The sequence below is a fragment of the Pristis pectinata genome, chromosome 3 (genome assembly GCF_009764475.1).
Source record: "Pristis pectinata isolate sPriPec2 chromosome 3, sPriPec2.1.pri, whole genome shotgun sequence".
Taxonomy (NCBI): Eukaryota; Metazoa; Chordata; class Chondrichthyes; order Rhinopristiformes; family Pristidae; genus Pristis; species Pristis pectinata.
Genome location: NC_067407.1, coordinates 31,634,953 through 31,661,023, shown reverse-complemented (window position 1 = coordinate 31,661,023; position 26,071 = coordinate 31,634,953). Strand labels below are relative to the sequence as shown.

General features: G+C 42.5%; 1 protein-coding gene across 2 annotated transcripts in view; it reads right to left on the bottom strand.

The window, feature by feature from the left end:
• Positions 1–6,235: 6,235 nt before the first annotated feature.
• The window catches only part of ttc39a (tetratricopeptide repeat domain 39A), a 71,429-nt gene continuing 51,593 nt past the window's right edge, over positions 6,236–26,071 (bottom strand). For both annotated transcript variants that reach the window (XM_052012314.1, XM_052012315.1), the window contains 4 exons: positions 25,776–25,887; positions 22,402–22,516; positions 20,889–21,005; positions 6,236–11,274 (listed from right to left, as the gene is read on the bottom strand). In XM_052012314.1, coding sequence (XP_051868274.1) covers positions 11,157–11,274; positions 20,889–21,005; positions 22,402–22,516; positions 25,776–25,887 — 462 coding nt within the window. In that variant the 3' untranslated portion in view covers positions 6,236–11,156. The remainder of the gene's footprint in view (positions 11,275–20,888; positions 21,006–22,401; positions 22,517–25,775; positions 25,888–26,071) is intronic.

Below are 26,071 nucleotides of genomic sequence, written 5' to 3'. Positions count from 1 at the left end.
AATCTAGTACTTGTAAGTATCCATATTTAAATAAAATAGTCCACAAGTTATATAACCAGGCACCGAAGGGATTTTGAAGAACCATTATTTTGCTATCATTCAGGTTACAACTTCCAGTGTAATTGTAATCTCTGCCATTGGTAACATATATTTTGAAGATTAGCAATATAGTGGACTTTGCATGTAATATCCCCAAGATCAAGGTCTAAAGACCAGATCCCAATTGATTCTTGTGTTAAGATACATAATTTATATACAGTGTATAAAGGAAGTCTTCAGTTATCAGAATGCACATGACAATATGCTGTTCATATCAAGCAGTACTGCATAGATAATGTATTGCCAAGGAAGACTGCTCTATTTAGTAGTAATTGAGATTCAGATTGCATAACTTTCAAAGCATGCTACAATTCTTTTGTGCACTGGGTGCCTTTTTAAAATTTAGGTTCCCTTCCAGTAAATAAATTAACTATTGTTTCTCTGAATCTGGTAACCGGTTCCAAAGCTCTTTAAATTTTGGACCTGGATCTCAAACAAGAAGTGACTATTAGTCAATATTGCATCTATTAATGCAAAGACTGTTATGCAGAATAGCTCCACCAGTATGAAAGATTTCTGAAGTTAAGATTAATCTAAGTATAACCTTGAATGTTTAAAATTTCTGCCAATAACTTGTCCTTTCATTGAATGTTATTTGCATTAAACAGTAAGAATGATCAATCCAGCAGATTTCTTCCAAAATTTTTTGTAAACTAATGGATTGTTTTTAAACAACTGAATTTGTCATCTTAAGATGTTGCATCAGTCTTTGTACAGGTTGGATTGACTTACTAAATGAATTTTTCACAAGGGATTAAAATGCTTTTACATTGTCACCAAATTTTAAAATGGAATGAACTTTCAAATTCATCCTTGTAAAAACTGGTTGAGAAGGAAAGATCAAAAATTTGTGCTACATTGTCAGTGAGCGATCACAAGTCTTTTGGGGAGGTGAGAAAATTAGCTCTACAGTGCAGAATACATTTATAGTAGATGTCAAAGTTAGGCTAAGGACACTAGCTAGAGAAAGGCAAGCTTGTAGTAAGTAACATAATTGTATAATTACTGAACTATTTTGCATCTCAGGTGGATAGTGAGTGAACGTTGGAGATTACTAAAATCAATAGTTCTCCCAAGTAGTCACATAACTGTGATTTGAACATTTTTATTGAAATATCTTAAGGACAATATTCTTTTTAAATGACATACCTTTACCCTATTTTAAGAAAGTAAGTCCCATGGAAAGGAAAATGCATTCAAATATGATTTGTTTTTTGAAGGAAGAAATCATGATCAACCAGGAAATAAGTCCATTACTGAGGTGATGTCTATTTATCTCCTCCGGCTATTTGTGTGCTTTAGATTTTTTTTAGTGGGTATCTGTACATTGTTAATTTAACATAGGAATGAACAGATCTGGGAATGAAAATATACTGATTTTTGCCCTCAATGTTCCTGGGTTAACATCTTACTATTTAACATCAGTTAATTGCCCATTTTAGAATTGATGTTAAAATTACTGGAAGCAAATTAGATGCTGGAGGGGGGAGGATGCAAAATCTGATGGAAATGAACAGAAGTTCAGCTGATCACAGTTAACTTTGCTAAAGGAAGTGTTCTTGGTTCCACTCCACATTCTTCATCCAAATTGATCAGCATTGCAAACTTTTACAGGTAACAGCTGTCAGTATGTCCCAGCCTTAAGATGTATAATGGCTTGAACCCTCCTTAATACTGCTTTTGATTTTGTCAGTTAGTCCAACAATCAATGCACTTACTAACTCTTTGAAGCCTGTGAATAAATAATTATATCTGCATTTCCACTGCTTTGGTTCGAGAGAGCACTGGTGTAAGCAGCCACAGAAGTAGAGGTACTACATTATCCATAGCAGGGGCCACATTTCCACAGGAGGCTGGTGAAACAAGGTTGGCACATGTGGAATTGGGAATTATATACTAGCATGGATAGAGAGCTGGCTAACAAACAGAAAACAAAGGATAGGAACAAATGAGTCTATATTGGATTGGCAGGCTGTGACTAGTGATGTACCAGAGGGATTGGTGCTTGAGCCCCACTTCTGCAATCTACATCAATGACTTGGCTGAGGTGGGCAAATACAACATTTTCAAGTTTGCCGGTGACCCAGAACGTGGGTGGTGATGAGAATGTAAAGGAGATGTAGGTGAATTTGGTGGATGGGAAACAACATGACAGAATAGGATGTGGGAAAAATGTAAAAAATCTCTCACCAGTCCCCCCCACACTGTGCTCGACGGTTCTCCACTCTCCTGTCTAGCCCCAATGCCTAATGGGGCCTCCATTTTCCATGCCCAACCCTCTTCCATCCCACTCCAATTATGCACGCCCTGAGCCCCCCCTCTCTCCCTCCTCTGACTCGTGCCTCACCCCAGCTCTGACTGAGTGGCCTGACTTTTGTAGCCCTACATCCTCAGCTGAGTATGTTCCAGGCCTGACATGATGTCAAGCTCTTTTTGTGCTAATGCTGTGCCTATTTCTTCGCCAAGGAATCCTCACCCCAGCTGACGACTCTTTCTACTGTCTCCAAAATTCCCCTTCCACTTGGATGCCCCCACCTGACCTTTTCATTTCCAAAGGCTGAATTGACATTGACCACTAACTTCTCCACTCCACTCCCTTCACCCACTACAACCTAACCCCTACGAATGTGCAGTACTCTTCTCACTTCAAGCCAATCCTGTCCTCATCATCAAAGCCGCAAACGAGAGTGCCATTGTTATCTGGCTCACTGGCCTCTTGCAGGCGCCAACTGTCTTGACACCTCTCGCCTCCCTCTGGATCATGGCGCCACTAATGAACACCCCTCCACCATTAGAGATCTTATCACATCAGATCTCCCCTTCATAGCCTCCAATCTCAGTGTATCAACCCCACACTGTCTGCTTCTATCTCTTGCCCAAGATCCATAAATGAGACTACCCTTGTAGGCCTATTGTTTCTGCCTGCTCCTGCCCCATTAAACTCATTTCTTCATTCCTGGACCCCATCCTCTTTTCCAGTCCCTTCATAATACTGATGCAGGGACTCATCCCGAAACATCGACTTGCACCTTTTGTCTTCACTGGTGCCGATTGACACACTGAGTTCTTCCGCATTCTCTTTGTGCATCTTCATCCTCACAGTTCACAATATCGACAAGTTGTGTCATTCACAAATTCAGAAATTGTGCTTGAATCCCCAAATCTGTCACTAATAGAGTTCAAAATAAATTGGCTGTAACTGATCCCTGGGGAATGCCATATCACCTTCTGCCAAGGATATTTACTCTGTAATTCAGCTTTGTTTGGTCTAAGAATGTGAAGAGGCTGAACCCAAGTGGTCCTGGCTAACACAAAATTGGCATTGGTTATTGGTGAATAACTTGGCTACTCATTATCACACAAGGAAGCCCATGCTGGATCCCAGCAGATCAATCTCATCAGACCCATTCCCCTTTTGTTTTTCCCATAACCCATTCTCTCTAGTATGCCCTTGAACTTTTATTCTTTTGTTGCTTACCTATATTAGGGGGTAATACAGTGGCCAATTAACCTGCATGTCTTTGGGATATAGGAGAAAACCAGAGCATTCAGAGGAACCATTGTAGTCACAGGAGGAATGTGCGAAGTCCACACAGCACCCAAGGTCGGGATTGAACCTGGTTCACTGCAACCATGAAGCAGCAGCACCAACTGTGAGTGATAGCCTTGCTAATGATGAGTTTCATCACCTTGCTGATGATTGAAAGTAGACTGGGTGGTAATTAGCCTGATTTCATTTGTCTTTTTTTTGGGAACAAGATATATCTGGGCAACTTCCTTAATGTTTCTATGTCAGTGTTGCAACTTGACTAGAACAGCAAACACATGTGTCTAGTAGAAACACAACTCATTGGAGTCAAAGCATGAAAACAGGCCATTGGGTACCCACCTGTGTTACTACAATCTTCCAGCACTTGGGCCATGGCCATTTGTCGAGGTAATTCAAGTGCTTGTCTGGACACCTCTTAAATGCTGTTAGTGACTGTTTCCACTAGTGCAGGCCGAGTACTTTCCACTCATTGGGTGGAAAAGGTTCCCCTCAAATCTTCTCTAAATCTCTTGCCCCTTACCTTAACTCTGATGTCTTCTAGTTTTATTCACCTCTGATATGGAGAAAAGTTTTCTGCAGTCTACCCTATCTATACCACTCATAACTTGTATACCATAATCACATCCCCACTTAAACTCCGCTCCAGGGAAGGCAGACCAAGTCTCTCCAGTTTCTCCTAATTAAAACGCTCCATCCCAGGCCACATCGTGGTCAATTGCCTCTGCACCCTTTCCCATACTATCACATCCTTCCTGCATTGTGGTGACTAGAACTGCTCGCAATACTCCAGATGAGGTCTGACCGAAGTTTTTTTTTTAAATATAAAGTCGGTGCACAACCTCCCCGCTCATTGCTCCATTTTCCAGCATCTGCCTTTTCTTGTGTCTCTCTGCTCTTGTATTTGACTTCTTGCAGAGACTCTACCCCCACCCCACCTTCCCCATCCAATCTAAAGAGATTTTAAAGCCATTTCTGAGATGTTCTTTTTAAAGTGGAACTGCCATCCCTGGCAAACTAAAATCTTTCCAACCTTTCAAACCTGATGGATAATGAAGAGATCAGTGGTTCTCAAGTTGAGCAAATGGTACTATATATGCAGTACGATGGAGATGTGCAAAACACAGAAACAAAAGTGTTTCTTAATTCTAATCACCAGTCTTGATGTAAAAAGAGTCTTTAATATTGTTTAGTGCCATCACTGTTCAACCAGCTCCAAATATGCTGATCATTTAACAGTACTGAAGGAAACTGGTGCAATGTGCTATAACCAGCAACAACAAAGAAACCTTTTTAAAACTGGTTTTTTCCAGGCTCAGTGAATCTGGCAAGTTGCATAACAAAATAATACAACTAGTCTTCAGTACTATTACTGGGTTGGTGTTTGGTCCCATAGCCATTGCTATGTCCAGTGTTTCTAGATTTCATGTAGGGCGAATCATATTGGCTGAAAACTGATTTCTGTTATGGTGGGGATCCCAGAAGAAAGCCAAGATGGATCATCTATTTGGATCTTCTGGCTGAACACTATTGCAGAGGCTTCTGCTTTGTCTTTGGCAGCCAGACACTGGGTCTTGCCTTTGCTGAGGATGAGGAAATTCTTGGAGCTGTGTTGTCCTGTTTTATTAATTGTCCACCAACATTCATGACCAGATGTGCAAGGACTGCAAAATTTCAATCTGATGTAGTGGTTGTGAGTGGACTTGAGTTGTGGTTTTGGTTATGCCTGATGCTGCTGCTGGCATAACCCTTCTGCACTCTTTAATGAACCAGGGTTGTTGCCCTGGCTTAATAGTAATGGTAGAGTGAGGCACATACCAGGCCATGAGATTACAGAATGTGATGGTGTACTCTCTTGCTGCTGCTGATGGTTCACAGCTTATGGATGCCCAGTCCTGTAGGCAGGCACGGTAGTGTAGCGGTTAACAGAACGCTATTATAGTGCCAGCAACCTGGGTTCAATTCCAGCCACTGTCTGTAAGGAGCTTGTACGTTCTCCCCATGTCTGCATGAGTTTCCTCCGGGTGCTCAGGTTTCCTCCCACATTCCAAAGACATAGTGGTTAGGAAGTTGTGGGCATGCTATTTTGGTGCCGGAAGCGTGGCGACACTTGCGGGCTGCCCCCAGAACGTTCAATGCAAAAGATGTACTTCGAAACACAGTGAAATGCATGTGACTAATAAATAAATTTTGTATCTTATGCACAATTGTATAAGTTCTTGCAATCAGCTTGGGTAGGTGCTTTTGTTATATAGGGATCATACTTTATGTTATGATGATTAATAAGATAGAAGCAGAGGGGTTTATAGGTAAGCAGCCCTAGGGTCCCTTATAAGGAACCTACCCAGAGGCATTTAGCTATGTCATTGTAAGATTCTTCATAACTTCCACTAGTCTGTACCCCTCCTTTCCCTTACCTATCTTCATCTTGTGATTTCCAGTCTCAACTATCTGACCGCTCTCCAGACTGGCCTTCTACATTCCACTTAAGTTCATCAAAAAATCCTTTAATCTACTCCATTGCAAGTCCCATTTATCCATTGTGCTTTGAGTCACTAAGCTATTAGGTATTGGTTTATTATTGTCACTTGTACCAAGGTACAGTGAAAAACTTGTCTTCCATACTGTTCGTACAGATCAATTCATTACACAGTGCAGATACATTGAGTTAGTACAGAGTGCATTGAGGTAGTACAGGTAAAAACGAGTACAGAGTAAAGTGTCACAGCTACAGGTTTGCAGGTAGACAATAAGGTGCAAGGTCACAACAAGGTAGATTGAGGTCAAGAGTCCATCTCATCGTATAAGGGAACCATTCAATAGTCTTATCACACTGGGATAGAAGCTGTCCTTGAGACTGGTGTTATGTGCCCACAGGCTCTTGTATCATCTTCCTGATGGGAGAGGAGATAGAATGACCCACGTGGGTTGGGTCTCTGATTATGCTGGCTGCTTCACCAAGGCAGCAAGAGGTATAGACAGTCCATGGAGGGGAGGCTGGTTTCTGTGATGCGCTGGGCTGCGTCCACAACTCTGCAGTTTCTTGCAGTCCTGGGCAGAGCAGTTGCCATACCAATCTGTGACGCATCCAGATAGGATACTTTCTATGGTGCATCGATAAAAATTGGTGAGTGTCAAAGGGGACAAACCGAATTTTTTTAGCCTCCTGAGGAAGTAGAGGTGCTGGTGAGCTTTCTTAGCCGTGGCGTCTACGTGGTTCTACCAGGACAGGCTATTAGTGATATTCACTCCCAGGAACTTGAAGCTCTTGACTCTCTCGACCTCAGCACTGTTGATGTGGACAGGTGCATGTGCATCACCCCTTTTCCTGAAGTCAATGACCAGCTCTTTTGTTTTGCTGACATTGAGGGAAAGGTTGTTGTCATGACACCATTCCACTAAACTCACTATCTCCTTCCTGTACTCCAACTCATCATTATTTGAGATAACTGAGTAGTTGCCGGTCCACTAAAATCTCTCATTTGAAGATGTCATCCTCATACTGAAATTACTTTCTTTTCTCACTGCTCTATTACTTCCTAACCACCTACAACACTAAGAATACTATGTTCTTTCATCTCTGGCAGCATTACACATCCTTCACTCTTTATTCCATCATTGGTATTACAGGAAAGATACTAGCATGGATAGAAGATTGGCTGACTGGCAGAAGTCAAAGAGTGGGAATAAAGGGGGCCTGTTCTGGTTGGCTGCCGGTGATAGTGGTGTTCGCAGAAGTCGGTGTTGGGTCTGGTACTTTTCACGTTATGTTAATAATCTGGATGGGAATTGATGCCTTTGTGGCCAAGTTTGTGGATGATACAAAGGTGGAGGGGCAGGTAGTGTTGAGGAAGCAGGGAGTCTGCAGAAGGACTTGAACAAGTTGGGAGAACAGGCAAAGAAGTGGCAGATTGAATACAGCATTGGGAAATGTATGGTTATGCACTTTGGTAGAAGGAATAAAGGTGTAGACTATTTTCCAAATGGGGAGAGAATTCAGGAGGTGCAAAGGGACTTGGGAGGCCTAGTGCAGGATTCCCTAAAGGTTAATTTGCAAATTGAGTTGGTAGTAAGCAAGGCAAATGCAATGTTAGCATTGATTTCAAGAGGACTAGAATATAAAAGCAAGGATGTCATGCTGAGGCTTTATAACGCATTGGTCAGGCCATATTTGGAGTATTGTGAGCAGTTTTGGGCCCCATGTCTGAGGAAGGATGTTCTGGTGTTGGAGAGAGTCCAGAGGAGGTTTACAAGAATGATCCTGTGAATGAAAAGGTTAATGCATGAGGAGTGTTTGGCTCTGAGCCTATACTCGCTGGAGTTTAGAAGCATGAGGGAGGATCTCCTTGAAACCTACCAAATATTGAAAAGCCTGGATAGAGTGGACGTGGAGAGGATGTTTCCGGTAATGGGAGAGTCTAGGACCAGAGGGCACAGCCTCAGAATAGAAAGATGCCCCTTTAGAACAGAGATGAGGAGGAATTTCTTTTGCCAGAGGGTGGTGAATCTGTGGAATTCTTTGCCACAGGTGGCTGTGGAGGCCTAGTCTTTGGGTATATTTAAAGCAGTTGATGGGGAGAAGGCAGAAGAATGGGGTTGAGAGGGGAAAAATAAATCAGCCATGACAGAATGGTGGAGCAGACTCACTTCTGCGCTTGATGCCAACTCAAATCCTTCCCTGTACTACTACTTTATCCTAGGATCTCCTTAAACTTTTAAACCTTGCCTTTTGTGACTCCTTGTCCTCTTTTGCTGAGTCACTATTAAACGTTGTTCATATGAACCGTGATGTTTTGTAATGTTTCCTATTTTAAAGATACTAAATAAATCTAAGTAACTATTAGTAATTTGCACGTAAGCTGTATTAATTATGGTTGACTTCATAAATATAAACAATGACAAAGCTAAATATTTAAAATTTTAATGTTTAAACAATATGAAACAGTATTTCTTGTCCTGAATCCAGCAGAACATATAATCAGCTGTCAAAACTCGTATCTCATTTACAAATTCTATAATTATGGACCCAATTCCATGATACCCTTGATGAAGAAATGACATATTTCAGACTGTGTAGCTTAAATGCAATGTTTTCCAATGTTTCTGTCAAGTCAATGCATTAGATTAATAATAAATATAATGAAGAGATGCATGTCTACTGTAGAACTGCTAAATCTGCCTGTTTTAACAGCAAAGTGATGGTATCCTTCAATTTTCATTATCTCAATTCAGCAGCAGGTGGACTGTTACTTTTCTATTGCCCTTTCAACACAATGGAACGTGAGAACTATTTATACAAAGATACCTGTTAAGAAAAAAAAACTTAATTTGGCTTGGACCTTGAACAGTGTAATGTGCAATATGGTTGTCAAGTCAATTGGATGTGAAAAGCTCCTTGGGATTCTCAAATTTATGTTTTATAGAGTAACTGGAGTTTCCAGAAATTGAAGATGATTTTTCTCCTGACTGGAAATTTATTGGCTCTTAAAATAATTTTGTTCTCTTTAAGCATTTTATTCTTCATATTCTTATGACCACTAAAGAAAGGCCATTGGGGTTGGTCATTATATAATGTGATACTCTAAGACTGAATTCAACCAGAGTTGACTACCTTGAAGATGATTGTAAAGCAAAACTTTGCATTACCTAGCAGCTTATTCAATTGCATAAATCTATTCAGTATTTAAGGGACAAAATTCAATTTATATTATAGAAGATTGAGCTCCACCATTGTACTTAAGCAGAGTGCAAAGTGCTTTACTTTCTATCTGCCTACCTGGCTTTTGAGTATTTATGCTTTACACAAGGCAAAATGGAAACTTGGTCTTTTTAAGAGCACTGCTCTCACTCACTTGTATAAATAGAAAAACACCACACTTTAATTATATTTGTTGGTATATTCCTATTTTAAGCAAGAATGAACCCTGGCTTAAAGAATCTTAGTTATGGTCAAAGAACTGAGACTATTTATTTCAAACAGCAAAGGCTCAGAGGAGAGTTACAGAAAATAAGAAAAACTGGGATTGTGACTATAATTGGGTTATTTCAATTTGATGACAGGGAAAATGGTCCATGTCAATTTAAATTATGAACAAATGGTAATTGATTGAAAGTTAGTTCTTCATTTCCCAAACAAAAACAGCGAATCACTGGAATACTTTGCCAGTTGGTGCAGAGTGCCAATTAGCATTTCAGAGGAAACTGAATCAGATTTAGGCCAGGGCAGAGACTAGACTGCATACAAGTGGATCTTGCAATTGAAGTATGTGTGATCTCCTGAATTGCTTTCAATTGGCTCTGTAGATCAGAAAGAAATCTTGCAAAGTATTTTTCCTTTTAGTCCTAAATTCTTTGCCTCTCACAGGAAATAATTATCACGGGTTGGAGAAGTTCTCATCTTGATATGGACATATGAAAGCTTTGCCATATTTCTCTGGAAGGGAGATACCACAGTATGTTTATATCTAGAAAGTTGGATGGTGGAGTCAAAAACAAAAGTTTGTATATAAAGATTGAAAACTGGGGATAGAGGGGGAAAAAGTAATACCTTCTAATGACCACCTTTTATTTCCAGAATGTCGATGTAAAACAATCACAGATGGCATTTTATTTACTTTTTTAAACCTCCTGTATTTTGAAGGAAAGTAGCCCTGAATATAAAATACCTGGTACAACTTTTTACATTCTGTTTTGTCATTGTCTCCATTCTGCTAATGACCTGCCAGTGCACAGGGAAAGTTGTGGAATGCTGAAGCTTTTCCGAATTCGGGCCCTACCACTTAGTGGGAGTGTAGGTCCTAATGTGATTTGTCGGTTGGTTAGGAGAATAGCAAGTGTAGTTTTATTGCAATAAATTACATGCCATCATAGCATGTAAAATCTTCTATAGGCAACATATTTAAGAGTAAAAATCAAAAGCTGCCTCTGTTCACACATTTGTCAATCACTTTCTTCACAATATTTTTCAAACACCTTCAATATGAACTGACATCTCAAAAGACATGTTATTGGCTGAAATGGGCTAAACACATTGGACACTGTCACTGACAATAAAAGATGCTAAAAATGATGTGCGTTATTTGCTCTATTTAAATGCAAGTAGTTTATGTCTTGAAATACATATTGATATTATCTTTTGGATGTCCATGAGTTTTGAATAGTAATACATTTTAATAACAGAAGTTATTTGTATCAATGGTTATTGCTTCCACATACCCAAAATCTTGTACAATTATAGTTGCATATGAAATAATGTATTTACATTTTTACAACAAGGACACTTATTTAGAAATAATTGTGCTGTAAATTACTAAACCAATAATTCACTGTTTCCCTGAACCAAAGTAAACCCAGTTGTCCACATAATTCCTGAGAGCCCAGTTGCAATTGTTCTCTACCACAAAAAGTTCACAACAGATTACCAGTAAATGCAGATGTACCATTCTCCAGAAAAAAGTGAATCATCAATGTGGATTTTGTAGGTGTTTTGTCAGGATCATTTAAACATCTCTTATAGAGAAGGCAGCAATAATTGATTCCCATTTTGTGTGTGTGATTTCAACTTGAGAAGAGCAGCTTGGATTCGAAAATGTGTTCGTGACTCCATTGAGTAATTCTTGTAATCTTGCCTAAACAAAAAAAGTAACCTGATATAAATTCTTCAGATTATTTGAATATTCTTAATGCATTTAGCTAAAGAACTACAATTAAATAGTTGAGCAAATAATGTGACAAAATAAAGATCGATATTGTAATAACACCCTAACTGTACTCAAGTCATAGTGACATCTTGGTGATTGAAATATAACTCAATTTTAATAATGCAGAACCATTTTACTGTGAGAGTCTTTCCCCTGTAAATGTGATGGTGATTTGTAGATATGAACAATTCTGTTGTCATTCACGAAAACTTCTAATTATCTCGAAGTCCCTTCTGAAGAAAAAAGTTTCTCTTCCTTAGCCTTCATTCACAACAAATTCATGACACTCAAATTTAATCTCTGCTTTCTTCTGTACCCAGGAAGCAATGGCATCCTCTGTTTCTCAAAACAATACAACATCTAAAGATTATATGATAATCTGCCTTAATCAAATACAAATCAAGTTCTTTGTTAATCATATTCAGATATTTGCATCCAATCAAACAATAAGAAACATCTTTTTCTACATTATTTTTCCATATTGCATCAAAGTGCCAGTTGTTGGTTGGAATGGCTTTTGTTGAAATGTCAACATATCAGGAGTCGGGAGTGAGCGCAGGAGCTTTTGGCAAATCTTGTTGGTTAGTTGGAGGGCACTTTAACCAATAAAAGAAAGGCAAGGTTAAGTGAAGCAGCCATTAACAGTGGGGAGCTGAGGCTTTGACTCAAGGCTTCAGTGAGGAACAGATAAAATTTTCTTTTCCTGTTCAGCCTTGGCACTTGACAAAGTGTAGGCAGGATGGCAGTTAGGGCAGTGGAATGCTCCTGCAAGGTGTGGGAAGTCAGGGAACCTCACAGTCTCTCTGATGATTATATCTGTGGGAAGTGTAACCAGCTGCAGCTCCTGACAGACCAGGTCAAGGAGCTGGATTTGGATGTACTCTGGATCATCTGGGATGCTGAATGGCCATTCCCCTCACCAACAGGTATACTGTTGGGGGGGTGGTGGGGGGGGGGGGGTGGTGGGGGGGGGGGGGGGGGAATGATCTTTCAGGGCCTAGCATCAGCAGTCAAGTCTCTGGCACAGTGACCAGCTCTGATTCTTAGAGGGAAAGGGTGCAGTCAGACAGGGCGATAGTGAGGAGGACAGACAGGAGATTCTGTGGCTGCAAAAGAGATGCCAGGATGGTGTGTAGCCTCATGGGTGCCAGGGTCGAGGATGTCTCTAAGCAGTTGCAGAACATTCTTGAGGGGGGAGGGCAATAGCCAGAGGTCATTCTTCACATTGGTACAAATAACCTGGGTAGAAGGAGGACGGAGGTCCTGCAGAATGAGTAAAGGGAATTAGGTAAGAAGTAGGACCTCTAGGGTCATGATCTCCAGATTACTTCCCGTGCCTTGTGCTAATGAGGTCAGAAATAGATGGGCCAGATGAATGCGTGGTTGAGGAGCTGGTGCAGGGATTCAGGTTCTTGGACCATTGGAATCTCTTCTGGGACAGGGACGACCTGCACAAGAGGGACGGGTTGCACTTGAACCAGAGAGGGGCCAATATCCTTGCAGGGAAATTTACTAGTGCTACATGGGAGGGTTTAAACGAGATTGGCGGGGGAATGGGACTCTGAGCAGGAGCCAGTGAGAGCAAGTTTAGTAATCAGGATTGCCAGCGGCACAGTAAAGGCAGGGAAAAGAATACCCAGTTAAACCAAATTTATTTTAACGCACGAGGTTTAACAGGCAAGACGGACAAACCCAGAGCATGGATTGGCTCTGAGGACTTGGAAGTTTTAGCCATAACACAAACATGGCTGAGAGAAGGGCAGGACTGGTAGCTCAATGTTCCAGGATGCAGATGCTTCAGGTGTGACAGAGATACAGATAAGAGATGAGGGGTGTTGCCTTTTTGATAAGGGAGAACAGCAGTGCTTAGAGACGACATTCTTGGGGGATCGTCCAGTGAGGCTATATGAGTAGAAATTAGAAACAAGGGGAGAGTCACTCTAGTTGGGACTATTATAGACCCACCAGTAGTCAGGGGAACTTGAGAAGCAGGTGTGTGGAGAAATGCTCACAGTTTTGAGAATAATAGGGTTATATTAGTGGGAGATATTGTAACTTCCCTGGTATTGCCTGGGCTACCCAGAATGTTAAGGGCATGGATGGGGTGGAATTTGTGAAATGTGTCCAGGAAAGTTTCCTGAGTCAGGACTCGCTGGAGTTTAGAAGGATGAGGGCCCGACTGGGGATGGTGCAATACTGGACTTTCTCTTAGGCAATGAGGTAGGGCAAGCAGTGGAAGTGGCAGCCAGGGATTACTTTAGCTCAAATGACCATAATTCTATTAGTTTTAAGATAGTGATGGAAAAGGATAGGACAGGTCCACGGGTTAGCCCTGCTCCAGTTTAGGATCCTACTTTTGGGGGAATTAGGTAGGATCAAGCAGAAGTTGATTGGGTGAGCCTGTCTGAAGGGAAAGGAATGAATGGCAAGTGGGAGGCTTTTAAGAGTGTGATATCAAGAGTCCAGGAGCAGCATGTTCCTGTTAGGGTGAAGGGTAAACTGGCAAGTTTAGGGAACCCTGGCTGATGAGAAATATTGAGGCTCTGGTCAAGAAAAAGAGGAAGCATATATTGGGTTTAGGAGGTCAAGAATGAGTAAATCCCTTGATGACTATAAAAAGATTAAGAATACTCGAGGGGAATCAGGAGGGCAAAGAGGTAATGAGATGGATCTGGCAGGCAAGGTCAAGCAAAATCCCAAGAGATTCTATTGCTATATTACAAGTAAAAGGGTGGCTAGGGTCCTCTTAGAGATCAGCAGGCCACCTATGTCTTGAGCCACAGGAGATGGGCGGGATTTTTAATGAATATTTCTCTTCTGTTTATTGAGGAGAAAATCTTGCTTGCTCAAGCAATAAGGAAAACATGGAGATGTTTTGGAGGACATTAATATCACCAGGGAGGAGGTATCTGCAGCCTTGCAGCACAATAAGGTAGATAAATCTTCAGGGCCTGATGAAGTGCATCCTCTGACTTTGTGGGAGGGTAGAGTAGTAATTGCCGAGGCCTTTGTGGAGATATTTGCTTCATTGTTAGCCCCACTGGTGAAGTTGCTGAAGACTGGAAGTTGGCTAATGCCGTTCCATTGTTTAAGAAGGGTAGCAAGGACGAGCCAGGTAACTAAGGCTGGTCAGCCTGACATCAGAAGTGGGGGAATTACTGGAGGAAATTCTGAGGGGCAGGATCTGCCAGCATTTGGATAGAGTTTGATTAGAAGGAGTCAGCATAGCTTTGTGCGTGGAAAGTTGTGCTTGATGAATCTTCGGGTTTTTTTTTGAAGAGGAAACCAAAAGGGTAGATGAGGGTAGGGCAGTGGATGTTGTTTACCTGGATTTAGCAAGGCCTTCAATAAGGTTCCAACATGGTAGGCTGGTCTGGAAGGTTAGGTCCCATGGAATCCAGGGAGAGCTAGTTGGGTGGATTCAAAATTAGCTTGGAGGTAGCAAGCAGAAGGTGGTGGTTGAAGGTTGTTTCTCGGAATGGAGACCGGTGACTCGTGGTGTGCCGCAGGGGTCGGTGTTGGGACCCTTGTTATTCATATAAATGATTTGTATGTGAATGCACAAGGCTTGATCAGTAAGTTTGCGAATGACGTGAAATTAGGAGTTGGTGTTGATAGTGAAGAAGGTTATCGTAATTACAGGGATCTTGATCAGTTAGGGAAGTGGGCTGAGGAGAGGCAAATGAATTTCAACACAAGTGTGAGGTGATGCATTTTGGAAAGTCAAACCACCAGAGGACTTGTACTATGAATGGTAGGGCACCAGGGAGTGTAATGGACAGAGGGGCCTAGGAGTACAAGTGCATACTTAGTTGAAAGCATAGTGAGAGGGGAAAGATTTAAAAGGGACCTGAGGGGCAACTTTTTCATGCAGAGGGAGATGAGTATATGGAATGAGCTGCTAGACGAAGTGGTTGAGGTAGGTACAATAATATAAGAAACACTTAGATAGGTACAAGGAGGGGCAGGGCTTAGAGGGATATAGGCCAAGCACAGGAAATTGGGACTAGCTGGGTGGGCACCATGGTCAGCATGGACTCGTTGGGCTGAAGGGCCTGTTTCCGTGCTGTATTGCTCTATGACTATTATATGTGGCTTGAGTCTCCAGATGGTTGCATTGCTTTAATTAGAGCAATTTTTGCAATATCAGTGTACTTGGTCCATAATTCTAGAATTTTAAGTCCAAATTGCATTCACTACAGCTCAATTTTCTGCAATCTTTTGTACTGGTTTTATGAACAGCATGCTGAAAGTCACCCAGCCAACAGAACTGACATAAATGAGAAGAGGGAGCACAGGTAGGCCATTCAGCACCTTGAATGATCCCTAACAGGTACACTAAAAAGTTTCTATTACATTTTAAATGAAATTGCTAAGAGTCTGTTTACTGTGCCACAATCTAACTAGAAATTAGTTCAGAGCAATTTTTTTTAAAGCCTTATTTGTGAAAAAAATAAGCAAAAGATGCTTTGTTCTAAAGAACTTTCAAATACCATCCGATACATTGATTCATGAAATGAATCATGAGTAGTAGCTTCCTAGAAAAGTGTCATGGTAACTTTGTTAAAAAAACTGCAACATGAACCCATATAAAGCTAAGTTTAATACAATGCCAACACTGAACAGGTACAGAGATACTGGTTTGAATATACATGGTGAGCTAACATCCAAAAATCGCTTGGGTAGAGAATTTTTTAAAAATCCATTGTCCTCTGGGTGAAGAAATTTATTCCCTAGTCCTGAATGGCCAACTCTTTATTTTTGTACAGCAACCCCAAGTTCTAGACAGGAAATGGCATCCCTGCATCAATTGGCCCAGTCTACTTAATCTCTTCAACCTGGGAATCAATCTGTTGAGCTTTCACTGTACTCATCCTATTGCAAGATCAGACCTGTAAACAATATTCCAGATGCAATCTCACAATATATAATCTCTACAAGGTAACCTTAGTAGAGATGACTTGACTTTTATTCGGTATTGGTTTATTATTGTCACTTGTACCAAGGTACAGTGAAAAGCTTGTCTTACAAACCGATCGTACAGGTCAATTCATTACACAGTGCAGTTACATTGAGTTAGCACAAAGTGCATTGATGTAGTACAGGTAAAAACAGTAACAGTACAGAGTAAAGTGTCACAGCTACAGAGGAAGTGCAGTGCAATAAGGTGCAAGGTCACAACAAGTGACATGAGGTCATAGTCCATCTCATTGTATAAGAGAACTGTTCAATAGTCTTATCAAAGTGGGGTAGAAGCTGTCCTTGGGTCTGGTGGTACATGCCCTCAGGCTCCTGTATCTTCTACCCGATGGAAGAGGAGAGAAGAGAGAACAACCTGGGTGGGTGGGGTCTTTGATTATGCTGGCTGCTACACCAAGACAACGAGAAGGAAAGACAGAGTCCAAGGAGGGGAGGCTGGTGTCCATGATGCGCTGGGCTGTGTCCACAACTCTCTGCAGTTTCTTGTGGTCCTGGGCAGAGCAGTTGCCGTACCAAGCCGTGATACATCCAGATAGGATGCTTTCTATGGTGCATCGGTAAAAGTTGGTGAGAGTCGAAGGAGAAAAACCAAATTTCTTTAGCCTCCTGAGGAAGTAGAGGCGCTAGTGAGCTTTCTTGGCTGTGGCATCTATGTGATTTGACCAGGACAGGCTGTTGGTGATGTTCACTCCCGGGAACTTGAAGCTCTCAACCCTCTTGACCTCAGCACCATTGATGTAGACAGGTGCATGTACACCGCCCCCTTTCCTGAAGTCAATGACCAGCTCTTTTGTTGATATTGAGGGAAAGGTTGTTGCCATGACACCATTCCACTAAGCTCTCTATCTCCTTCCTGTACTCCGACTCATCACTGTTTGAGTTACGGCCTACAACGGTGGTGGTATCTGCAAACTTGTAGATGGAGTTAGAGCAGAATCTGGCCACACAGTCATGAGTGTATACGGAGTAGAGTAGAGGGCTGAGAACGCAGCCTTGTGGGGCACCAGTGTTGAGAATAATCGTGCCGTAGGCATTGCTGCCTATCCTCACTGATTGTGGTCTGCTTGTAGAAAATCAAGGATCCAGTTACAGGGAGGTGTTGAGTCCTAGGTCTCAGAGTTTGGTAACAAGCTTGCTTGGAATTATTGTATTGAAGGCAGAGTTGTAGTCAATAAACAATAGTCTAACATATGTGTCTTTATTGTCCAGATGCTCCAGAGCTGAGTGTAGGGCCAGGGAGATGGCATCCGCTGTAGACCTGTTTCGCCAATAGGTGAATTGCAATGGGTCCAGGTTGTCTAGGAGGCTGGAGTTGATGTGTGCCATGACCAACCTCTCAAAGCACTTCATGATGGTGGATGTCAGAGCCACTGGTTGGTAGTCATTGAGGCATGTTACCTTGCTTTTCTTTGGTACCGGGATGATAGTGGTCGTCTTAAAACAGGAGGGAACCTGAGCTTGAAGCAGGGAGAGGTTGAATATGTCTGCAAATACTTCTGCCAGCTGATCAGCACAAGATCTGAGCACGCAGCCCGGGACACCTTCTGGGCCAGGTGCTTTCCTCGTGTTCAGTCTCTGGAAGACTGATCTTACGTCCTCCACTGTGATGACAGGTTCAGCTGCGTTGGTGGCTGTCAGGGTGGATGGTGACAATCCACTTCCCTTTTGTTCAAAACGTGCATAGAATGCGTTAAGTTCATCAGGAAGGGATGCGCTGTTGTTAGCTATGCAGCCCGACTTTGTCTTGTAGCCTGTTATGGCATGTAAGCCCTGCCATAACTGGCGGCTGGTTAGGGACTCTATTTTGAGTTGGCATTGCCTCTTGGTATCCCTGATAGCTTTCCGAAGGTCATAACTCAATTTCTTATACAGATCAGGATCACCAGATTTGTGCGCAGCAGTCCTGTCCTTCAGTAGGGAGTGGATCTCCCAGTTCATACCGGTGTTCCCAAACAGGAAACCATGGATTGTCGTCTTTGGTACACAGTCCTCCACACACTTGCTGATAAAGTCCGTGATGGTGGTGACATACTCATCAAGGCTGGCAACTGAGTCTTTGAACATGGACCAGTCCACTGTCTCAAAGCAGTCACGTAGGAGCTCATCTGCTTCCTCAGACCAGCACTGCATGACTCTCCGTACTGGATCCTCCCATTTCAGTTTCTGTTTGTATGCAGGGAGGAGGAGCACAGCCTGGCGGTCTGACTTCCCAAAGTGAGGACGAGGGGTGGCTCGGAAGGCATCTTTGATGGTAGTATAGCAGTGGTCAAGGGTGTTGGTGCCCCTGGTGGAGCAGGAGATGTGCTGATAGTATTTCGGTAACACTCTTGTGGTTGGCCTGATTGAAGTCCTCTGCGATGATGAAGAGGGCCTCAGGGTATCCTGTCTCAAGGTTGTTAACCAGGGAGTATAGCTCATTGAGTGCAGGCTTCATGTCCTTCTGTGGTGGGATGTAGACTGCCATCAGGATAGCTGAAGCAAACTCCCTTGGCAGATAGAATGGTCGACACTTTACCGTTAGATATTCCAGGCTGGGTGAGCAGGAGCTCGCCAGGACCGTCACGTCTGAGCACCACAAGTTATTGATTAAGAAGCAGACCCCTCCACCTTTAACTTTGCCTGAGGACTCTGTACAGTCCATTCGATGAATTGAGAAGCCGTCAGGTTGAATTCAGGTGAAGCACAGTACACAACAGTCCCTCAGTTCTCTTTGGTAGGTCAGTCTTGCCCTTAGTTCATTGACTTTGTTCTCAATGGACTGGACGTTAGCTAGTAATATGCTGGGGAGGGGGACCTTGTAACCACACTGTTTCAGCCTCGTCTGCAGCCCAGCCCTCTTGCCACATTTCCAAGATACGCAGTGGCGACTCTTCGTTCTTGAAGTGGAGCCACCAGGTAAATTATTGTTTAGGATCAGACCTGTAAGACCTGGAGTGGATCCCCTGGACTGGATGGTACGTATCTTCTCCTTGCCAGACTTTGAAGACCTGGAGTGGATTCACCTGGAGTGGTAGGTAAGTGCCAGTGAACAGACTTGGAAGACCTGGAGTGGATCCACCTGGACTGGGAGGTAAGCTTGGAAGACCTGGAGTGGATTCTGCTGTCTTGAGGTAAGTTGTTGCTTCCACACAGGTTTAAGTGTCCTGAAGAGGAGTGAGCTGCCTCAGCAGGTAAGTAGGGTCGTCGAGGTGGGCCTCGGAGTTGGGACCCAGCTTTGGGTGCTCCGTCAGGTCGGGTTTCCGATCCGGAGGAGCCCTGGTGTTGTACCCCAGCTGGTCGGGCATCGGGTCGGGCCTCGAGACTCAGCCTCCTGTCGGGCCTTGGCATTGCGTCGGGTTGGGCCTGGGCCTTCTGTCAGATTGGGGCCCTGACCTCGTCCTCGCGTTGGGCCTCGCGTCGGGATTCAAGAAAGGATGTCGAAGGGTAGTGCCATGAAAAATTTCTCCCATTCTCTGGGTGCATTTCAGAAGTTCTGCCTTGCCTTTAGTTTGCTGATGCTCAATTATGTTAACCTACTTATCAGTTCTGATACAGACAGAAAGAATGAATTATTTAGAGTTGGAGAATTCAATAGAGAGTCTGGAAGGTTGCAAAATGTTCAGACACATTGCAGCCTCTAAAACTCTGGTATCAGAACTGGGCATGTCTGCCAGTTGTTCTTCTGTGATTACCACTCAGTTTTTCTTCATTCGTATAGCTGGGCCTGGCCTGCTGGGCATGTCCCACAGCCCTGCTTTCAGCAACAGTTAACACACACAGACTTTTTCCCAGGGTGACAATGGCTAACACGAGGGGACATAATTTTAGTGATTGGAGGAAGGTATAAGGGGGATGTCCGAGGTAAGATTTTTTCACACGGGAAAGTGGTGGGTGCATGGAACGCACTGCCTGCAGAGGTTGTGGGGGTAGATACATTAGGGACATTTTAAGAGACTCTTCGACACGTGAATGATAGAGAAATGAGGGGTGGTGTATGAGGGAAGGGTTAGATAGATTTTAGAGCAGGATAAAATGTCGGCACAACATTGTGGGCCGAAGGGCCTGTACTGTGCTGTAGTGTTCTATGTTCTAGGACACGATCTGCTTCTAAATGCCATATTTACCTATTTGGTCTCATCCTGTCAGAGATATTCCCTTTGTTCTACCCACCTCTTCCCCATTCTCTCTGCAAATGAAAGCTTTTTTTTTCTCTTTCCCAGTTCTGACAAAGCGTCTTGGGCTCTTTTTTTCCCAGATGCTGCCTGACCTGAGTGTTTTTAGTTGTTTTCTAGCTTCTGCAGTCTTTCATTTATGACAAATAAACTCCTCCAGTGGTACAGGTTCTACGTCATTATGCAATGAGACTGGAAGTCACACACCCTCCATGACAATCTCATGGCAGCATATCCATATGCAATCTCTGTGTATGAACCTACTAGAGTACTTAGATACTTCTCTGCTACATGACACAAGGGACTCATGTGCAAAGCATTATGTAGCTATTTTGATGATATCTTCCGGATACAGAATGACTGACTGAATTTTTACTTTCATATTATTATAAATAATGGAGGTTTTCTTACTTTGCGCTTTCCAGAAATTTTATTGCCTCCTCATTCCTCCCTTCTTGCATGCAAAGAAGACCGTGTTCCAGTAAAGCATTTGGAACCAGGTAATGGTCATACTTGATCATATGCTGACTGAAACAGAAAACAACAGGCAAACGACTGATTAGTTTAAAGAATAGTGTTAGGTTAAAATAAGATATAAATTGCAATAATCCTCTTTCTTTTTCAAGTTCATGACTGTTTGTCTCCAAGCTGATCAGAACAGGCATGACACAGACCTCACTGAGTCATCAGCACCCCTCTGTGATAAGTACAGAAATGACTGCTTTCCTTTGTACAGTTACTTTCCAAGGAGCACTGATTTTTTTTTTAAAACAGTCATTTATGGGGCAAAAAAGGTTATATTATAATGGAACTGAAATTTACAACCTCCTGATTCAAATACAAAAATTCTACTACAGGAACCTCTTTCATAATTAAGGTAAATTTTGATGAGAAAATCTGCAGCATCACAGATCCTTGGCCTTTATACAATAGAAGGTCATAGAGTTGTACAGCAGAGAAATGGGCACTTCTACCCAACTCATCCATGCTGAGTGTGATGCCTCTCCATACTAATCCCATTTGCCTGCATTAGGCCTGTATCCCTCTACTCCTTTCCTATCTAAGTAATTGTCCAAATGCAGGCAACGGTGGTGAAGGTGGATACAATAGGGTCTTTTAAGAGACTTTTGGATAGGTAAATGGAGCTGAGAAAAATAGAGGGCTATGGGTAAGCCTAGTAATTTCTAAGGTAGGGACATGTTCAGCACAGCTTTGTGAGCTGAAGGGCCTGAACTGTGCTGTAGGTTTTCTATGTTTCTATAAATGCTGTAATTGTGTCTATCTCAACACTGCATCTGGCAGCTTGTTCCATATAACCACCACCACCTGTGTAAAGTTGCCCTTCAGATCTCCTTTAAATTTCTTCACTCTCGCCTTAAACCTATGTCCTCTGCTTTTGGACTCACCGACCTTGGGAGAAAAAAACTGACACACTCTATGCCCCTCAATCTTATAAACCTTTATAATGTCACCCCTCAGCCTCCAACACTCCAGCCTATCCAATCTCCCCTTGTAGCTAAAGCCCTCCATTCCAGGCAGCACCCTGGCAAATCTCTTCTGCGTGCTTTCTATAGTGTACCGACCAGAACTGTACACATTACTCCAAGTTACACTGCAACATGACATCACAACTCTCATACACTAACATGTAACAAAACTTATTAGCTTTCCATGACTGCACTTTCACGTGTGTTCTTGGCACAAGGCTTCCTGGAACCTGTCAAACTATTTTGTACGGTTATGTGTAGAGATGTGAAATCCATGGTTTTGTTTAAAGGCATAACAAACTTAGGGGCTAAGTGATTTCTTCTTTCTCTTATCTTACTGTTCACAGCTAAATGAATGTAAAATTCCTTTTCTCAGTCTACCGATGGTTGGGGAAACATGATTTCAAGCTATTAAGTTTTCAGTTAATTCTACTTACTTCGTATGAATCCAACTGAAGTACTCTTCTGCTTCCAACAGTTTGTCCAAATGTTTCAGACAAAGACCTTTAAGCAGCTTCACCAAACATTGGTCATCCATCAGGTACTCATTTACTGAAATTAAAAGGCCAGAAGAGGAACAAAAAAGTCACATTTATTTGAGAAACAAAGGACTGCAGACGCTGGAATCTAAATGAAAAACACATTGATGCTGGAGGAACTTAGCAGGCCAGGCAGCATCCGTGGAGAAACGCAGGCGGTCAATGTTTTGGGTAAGGACCCTTCTTCAGGACTGAAGATAGGAAAAGGGGAAGCCCAATATAAAAGAGGGAAAAGCAGAGCAGTGATAGGTGGACAAAAGAGGGGAGGCAAGGTGGGCACAGGGTGCCCAAACAGTCTTTTCAGGTGAGACAGAGCTGCACCTGCCCTTAATATCATCTACTGCATTTGGTGCTCCAAGTGTGGCGGCCTCTATATTGGTGAGACCAAACGCAGACTAGGTGACCATTTCGCAGAACACCTGCACTCTGTCCGTAACTGCAATCTGCATCTCCCCATTGCCAGTCACTTCAACTCCCCCTCCCACACTATCACTGATAAGTCAGTCCTCTGCCTCTTCCACTGCCAGGAGAATTCCAAGCACAAACTAGAGGAACAGCACCTCATTTTCCATCTTGGAACCTTGCAGCCCAATGGCATAAACAATGAATTCTCCCACTTTAAGTAATCCCCTCACCAACCCCAACCATGCTTCTTTTCTTCCCTTTCCTCGCCCCTCTCTTTTTTTTCTACCCCTTTTTTTTCCTCTCCTTACCTTTGATTCATCCCCCGGTGGATCTGCTCTCCCCTCCTACCCCCGCACCTGCCAATCACTATCTCTTGCCCGCATCTACCCATCGCCACCTTGTGCCCACCCCGCCTCCCCTCTTTTGTCCACCTATCACTGCTCTGCTTTTCCCTCCTATATATTGGGCTTCTGCTTTTCCCCATCTTCACTCATGAAGAAAGGTCCTGACCCAAAACATTGACTGCCTGCTTTTCTCCATGGGTGCTGCCTGGCCTGCTGAGTTCCTCCAGCATCATAGTGTTTTTCCATCACCAATGTATTTCATTTTGATTTAATCTTGTGTTCCTTTTCTAAAAAATGTAATCATTATCAAAGGTAAGTTAGACTTGTTGTTAGATACAGACTGTTAAGTTATCTATGAAATATTAGTTTGTCTTGTGTGCGCTAAAGAACACTTAATTCCAAAGCCAGTTCATATATTTGGGATGCTTCACATTCTCAGAATATCAAAGTTGAACTGTAGTGACTGTAGACAAACGTGGAGGTCAATCTCTGCACAGCAAGAACTGAAATAGTGATGAGATAAAGGACTAGATAATCTGACTTTTTTAGTGTTGGCATTGGTTGGAGGATTGTTGTCTGGAATACCAGGAGAACCTCACTGCATTCCTTCAGATAATTGCCATGGAATTTCATATCCACTTCAGGGGGCAGATAGAATGTGTTTTTTTCCTGAAAGCTGTAAAGTTGAAAGATGGACCTTCTGATTCTGTTACTGCCTGTAAGCAACTTCTTCTCATCCCAGTAAAATCTCATCTTCAGGATCTCCAAGATAATCCCTACGATGCTCCTTGTGGCTCTCTGCCATAGCCTAGTCTGGAGTGAGGATCCAAGCTCATCTCTCAAAACCATCTCTACACTCGACAGCTGAAAAATGGTGAATGTAGCAGACAGCCCAAGGATGAACAAGTCACAAGAGTTTCTTGGATGCGTGGAAAAATACTAAAGATGTTTTGACGACAGTTGCATAACATTTGTAATTCCAAGGAATAACAGCTCTTACAATCAATAAAGAGCTTGGATTGAGATGGAACCAGGAGTTGCTCATGAATGCAGTCCATCACTCTGAACTTATGAAAAGCTCACAATCTAGGCAAATCCATATCGTATGGTGTCTGCTGATTTCTCACTGGGAAGATGAATTCCGCTCTTTGAGTGGAGAACAGCCGTAATGTTTCACATATAGTGGTAAGCTACAGCTAGGTGGGTGTGATATACTTCACCCATTATTGCTTGGAATGTTCCAGAGATGACAGGTTCAGGGTTGGAACTCTGTCCATAGATGGTAGCAGATCTCAATCATCATTAACTTAGGAAATCTAAAGCTCCAGACCATTGCTCCTAAGAAGGTAGGACTGTGGCTCTCAGAAACCCCTGGGACATTGGTGCTTCTAAGAGCCTTTCCCTCATCCTTTGGCCCGCTTTGTGAGAGATTTCTTGATTTTGGCTGCTCCCATCCAGCTGTTTGTGCTTGAGGCCAAGGTGGATCAGAACTAAAGACCACTTTGGTTTTAAACTAAAAAGGCTTTACTTCCAAAATACTTTTGAATGTCCAAAAGCACTGCAGCTCCAAGTTTCAAATTCTGCTCTAAATGACTCTCAATCAATTGATGACGCCTTTAAACATCACAGGTGCAGAGCACGGCAGTGTAGAGGTTAGTGTAACGCTTTACAGTGCCAGCGATCTGGGTTCAAATCCGGTCACTGTCTGTAAGGAGTTTGTACATTCTCTCCGTGTCTGTGTGGGTTTCCTCCCGCATTCCAAAAAGATGTACAGGTTAGGAAGTTGTGGGCATGCTATGTTGGCGCTGGAAGTGTGGCGACACTTGCAGGCTGCCCCCAGAACACTATGCAAAAAGATGTACTTCATGGTGTGTTTTGATGTACATGTGACTAAAAGATATCTCTTCCCCCTATGATCAAACCTGATTTCCTGTACTTGGTTTGCACACTGGATGGTAGCTGCATACACATGAATGACTTTTATTGGGGAAGTGTCAATTGGACATTGGCCAAGAATTGACATCACCCCTCCACCTTGGGTGTGATGTACATGTAACCACACAGTCAAAAGTTCCATTTTGTGTAAATGGGCAATAAGGACATGCTATAATTCAATCCTGTGCTGCCTCAAATACTATACAATTGAATTTCTAAGCCATATTCTCTGGAAGCTGCGTTATTAAACCAAACCTCTGGACTTTGTTAGTAATGCAACTATTGTACAACAGACCAGTGAGTGTCAAAAGCATCACACAACAGTCTGCGGTCATTTTTAAACCCAATTCACAAAGCTGAAATGACAGGGTTTGCAGGTAGTGTCATTCAATGCCTAGAGATCAAAACTTTGTTTCAACAATATATTATCATAGTCAATAGGAGAAACAAAATATTCAGAAACATTTCATTAAACTGATGTTCAATCCAAAAACCTGCAGGCACATCACTGCCTTTACAGCTCCCTTTCACTTTTCCATGGTATCAAATACTTCATATTTTATGTGACTTTCCGAAGAATAAACATACCTGGGGCACGATCAAGTCTCCTTTCAGCATTGTTAAGGGTCTCAAGCATGCCTTCTGTCAGGTCTTGATGTTTACCAATTACTGTATAGCCATTCCAAATGTACATCATTTCCTGAAAAAGGAATGGTTTAAGTTATTTCTTTTGTTATGTTGCTCATCATATGCAGCTGCAAAATTGAAATCATCTTTACAGTTAAAACAAGTAACATTTCCCCCCCAAAGGAGGTGGTGGTGGTGGGCATCTTGGAAAAACATTAAGGTGGATAAATTCCCAGGGCCTGATAGAATCTATCCCA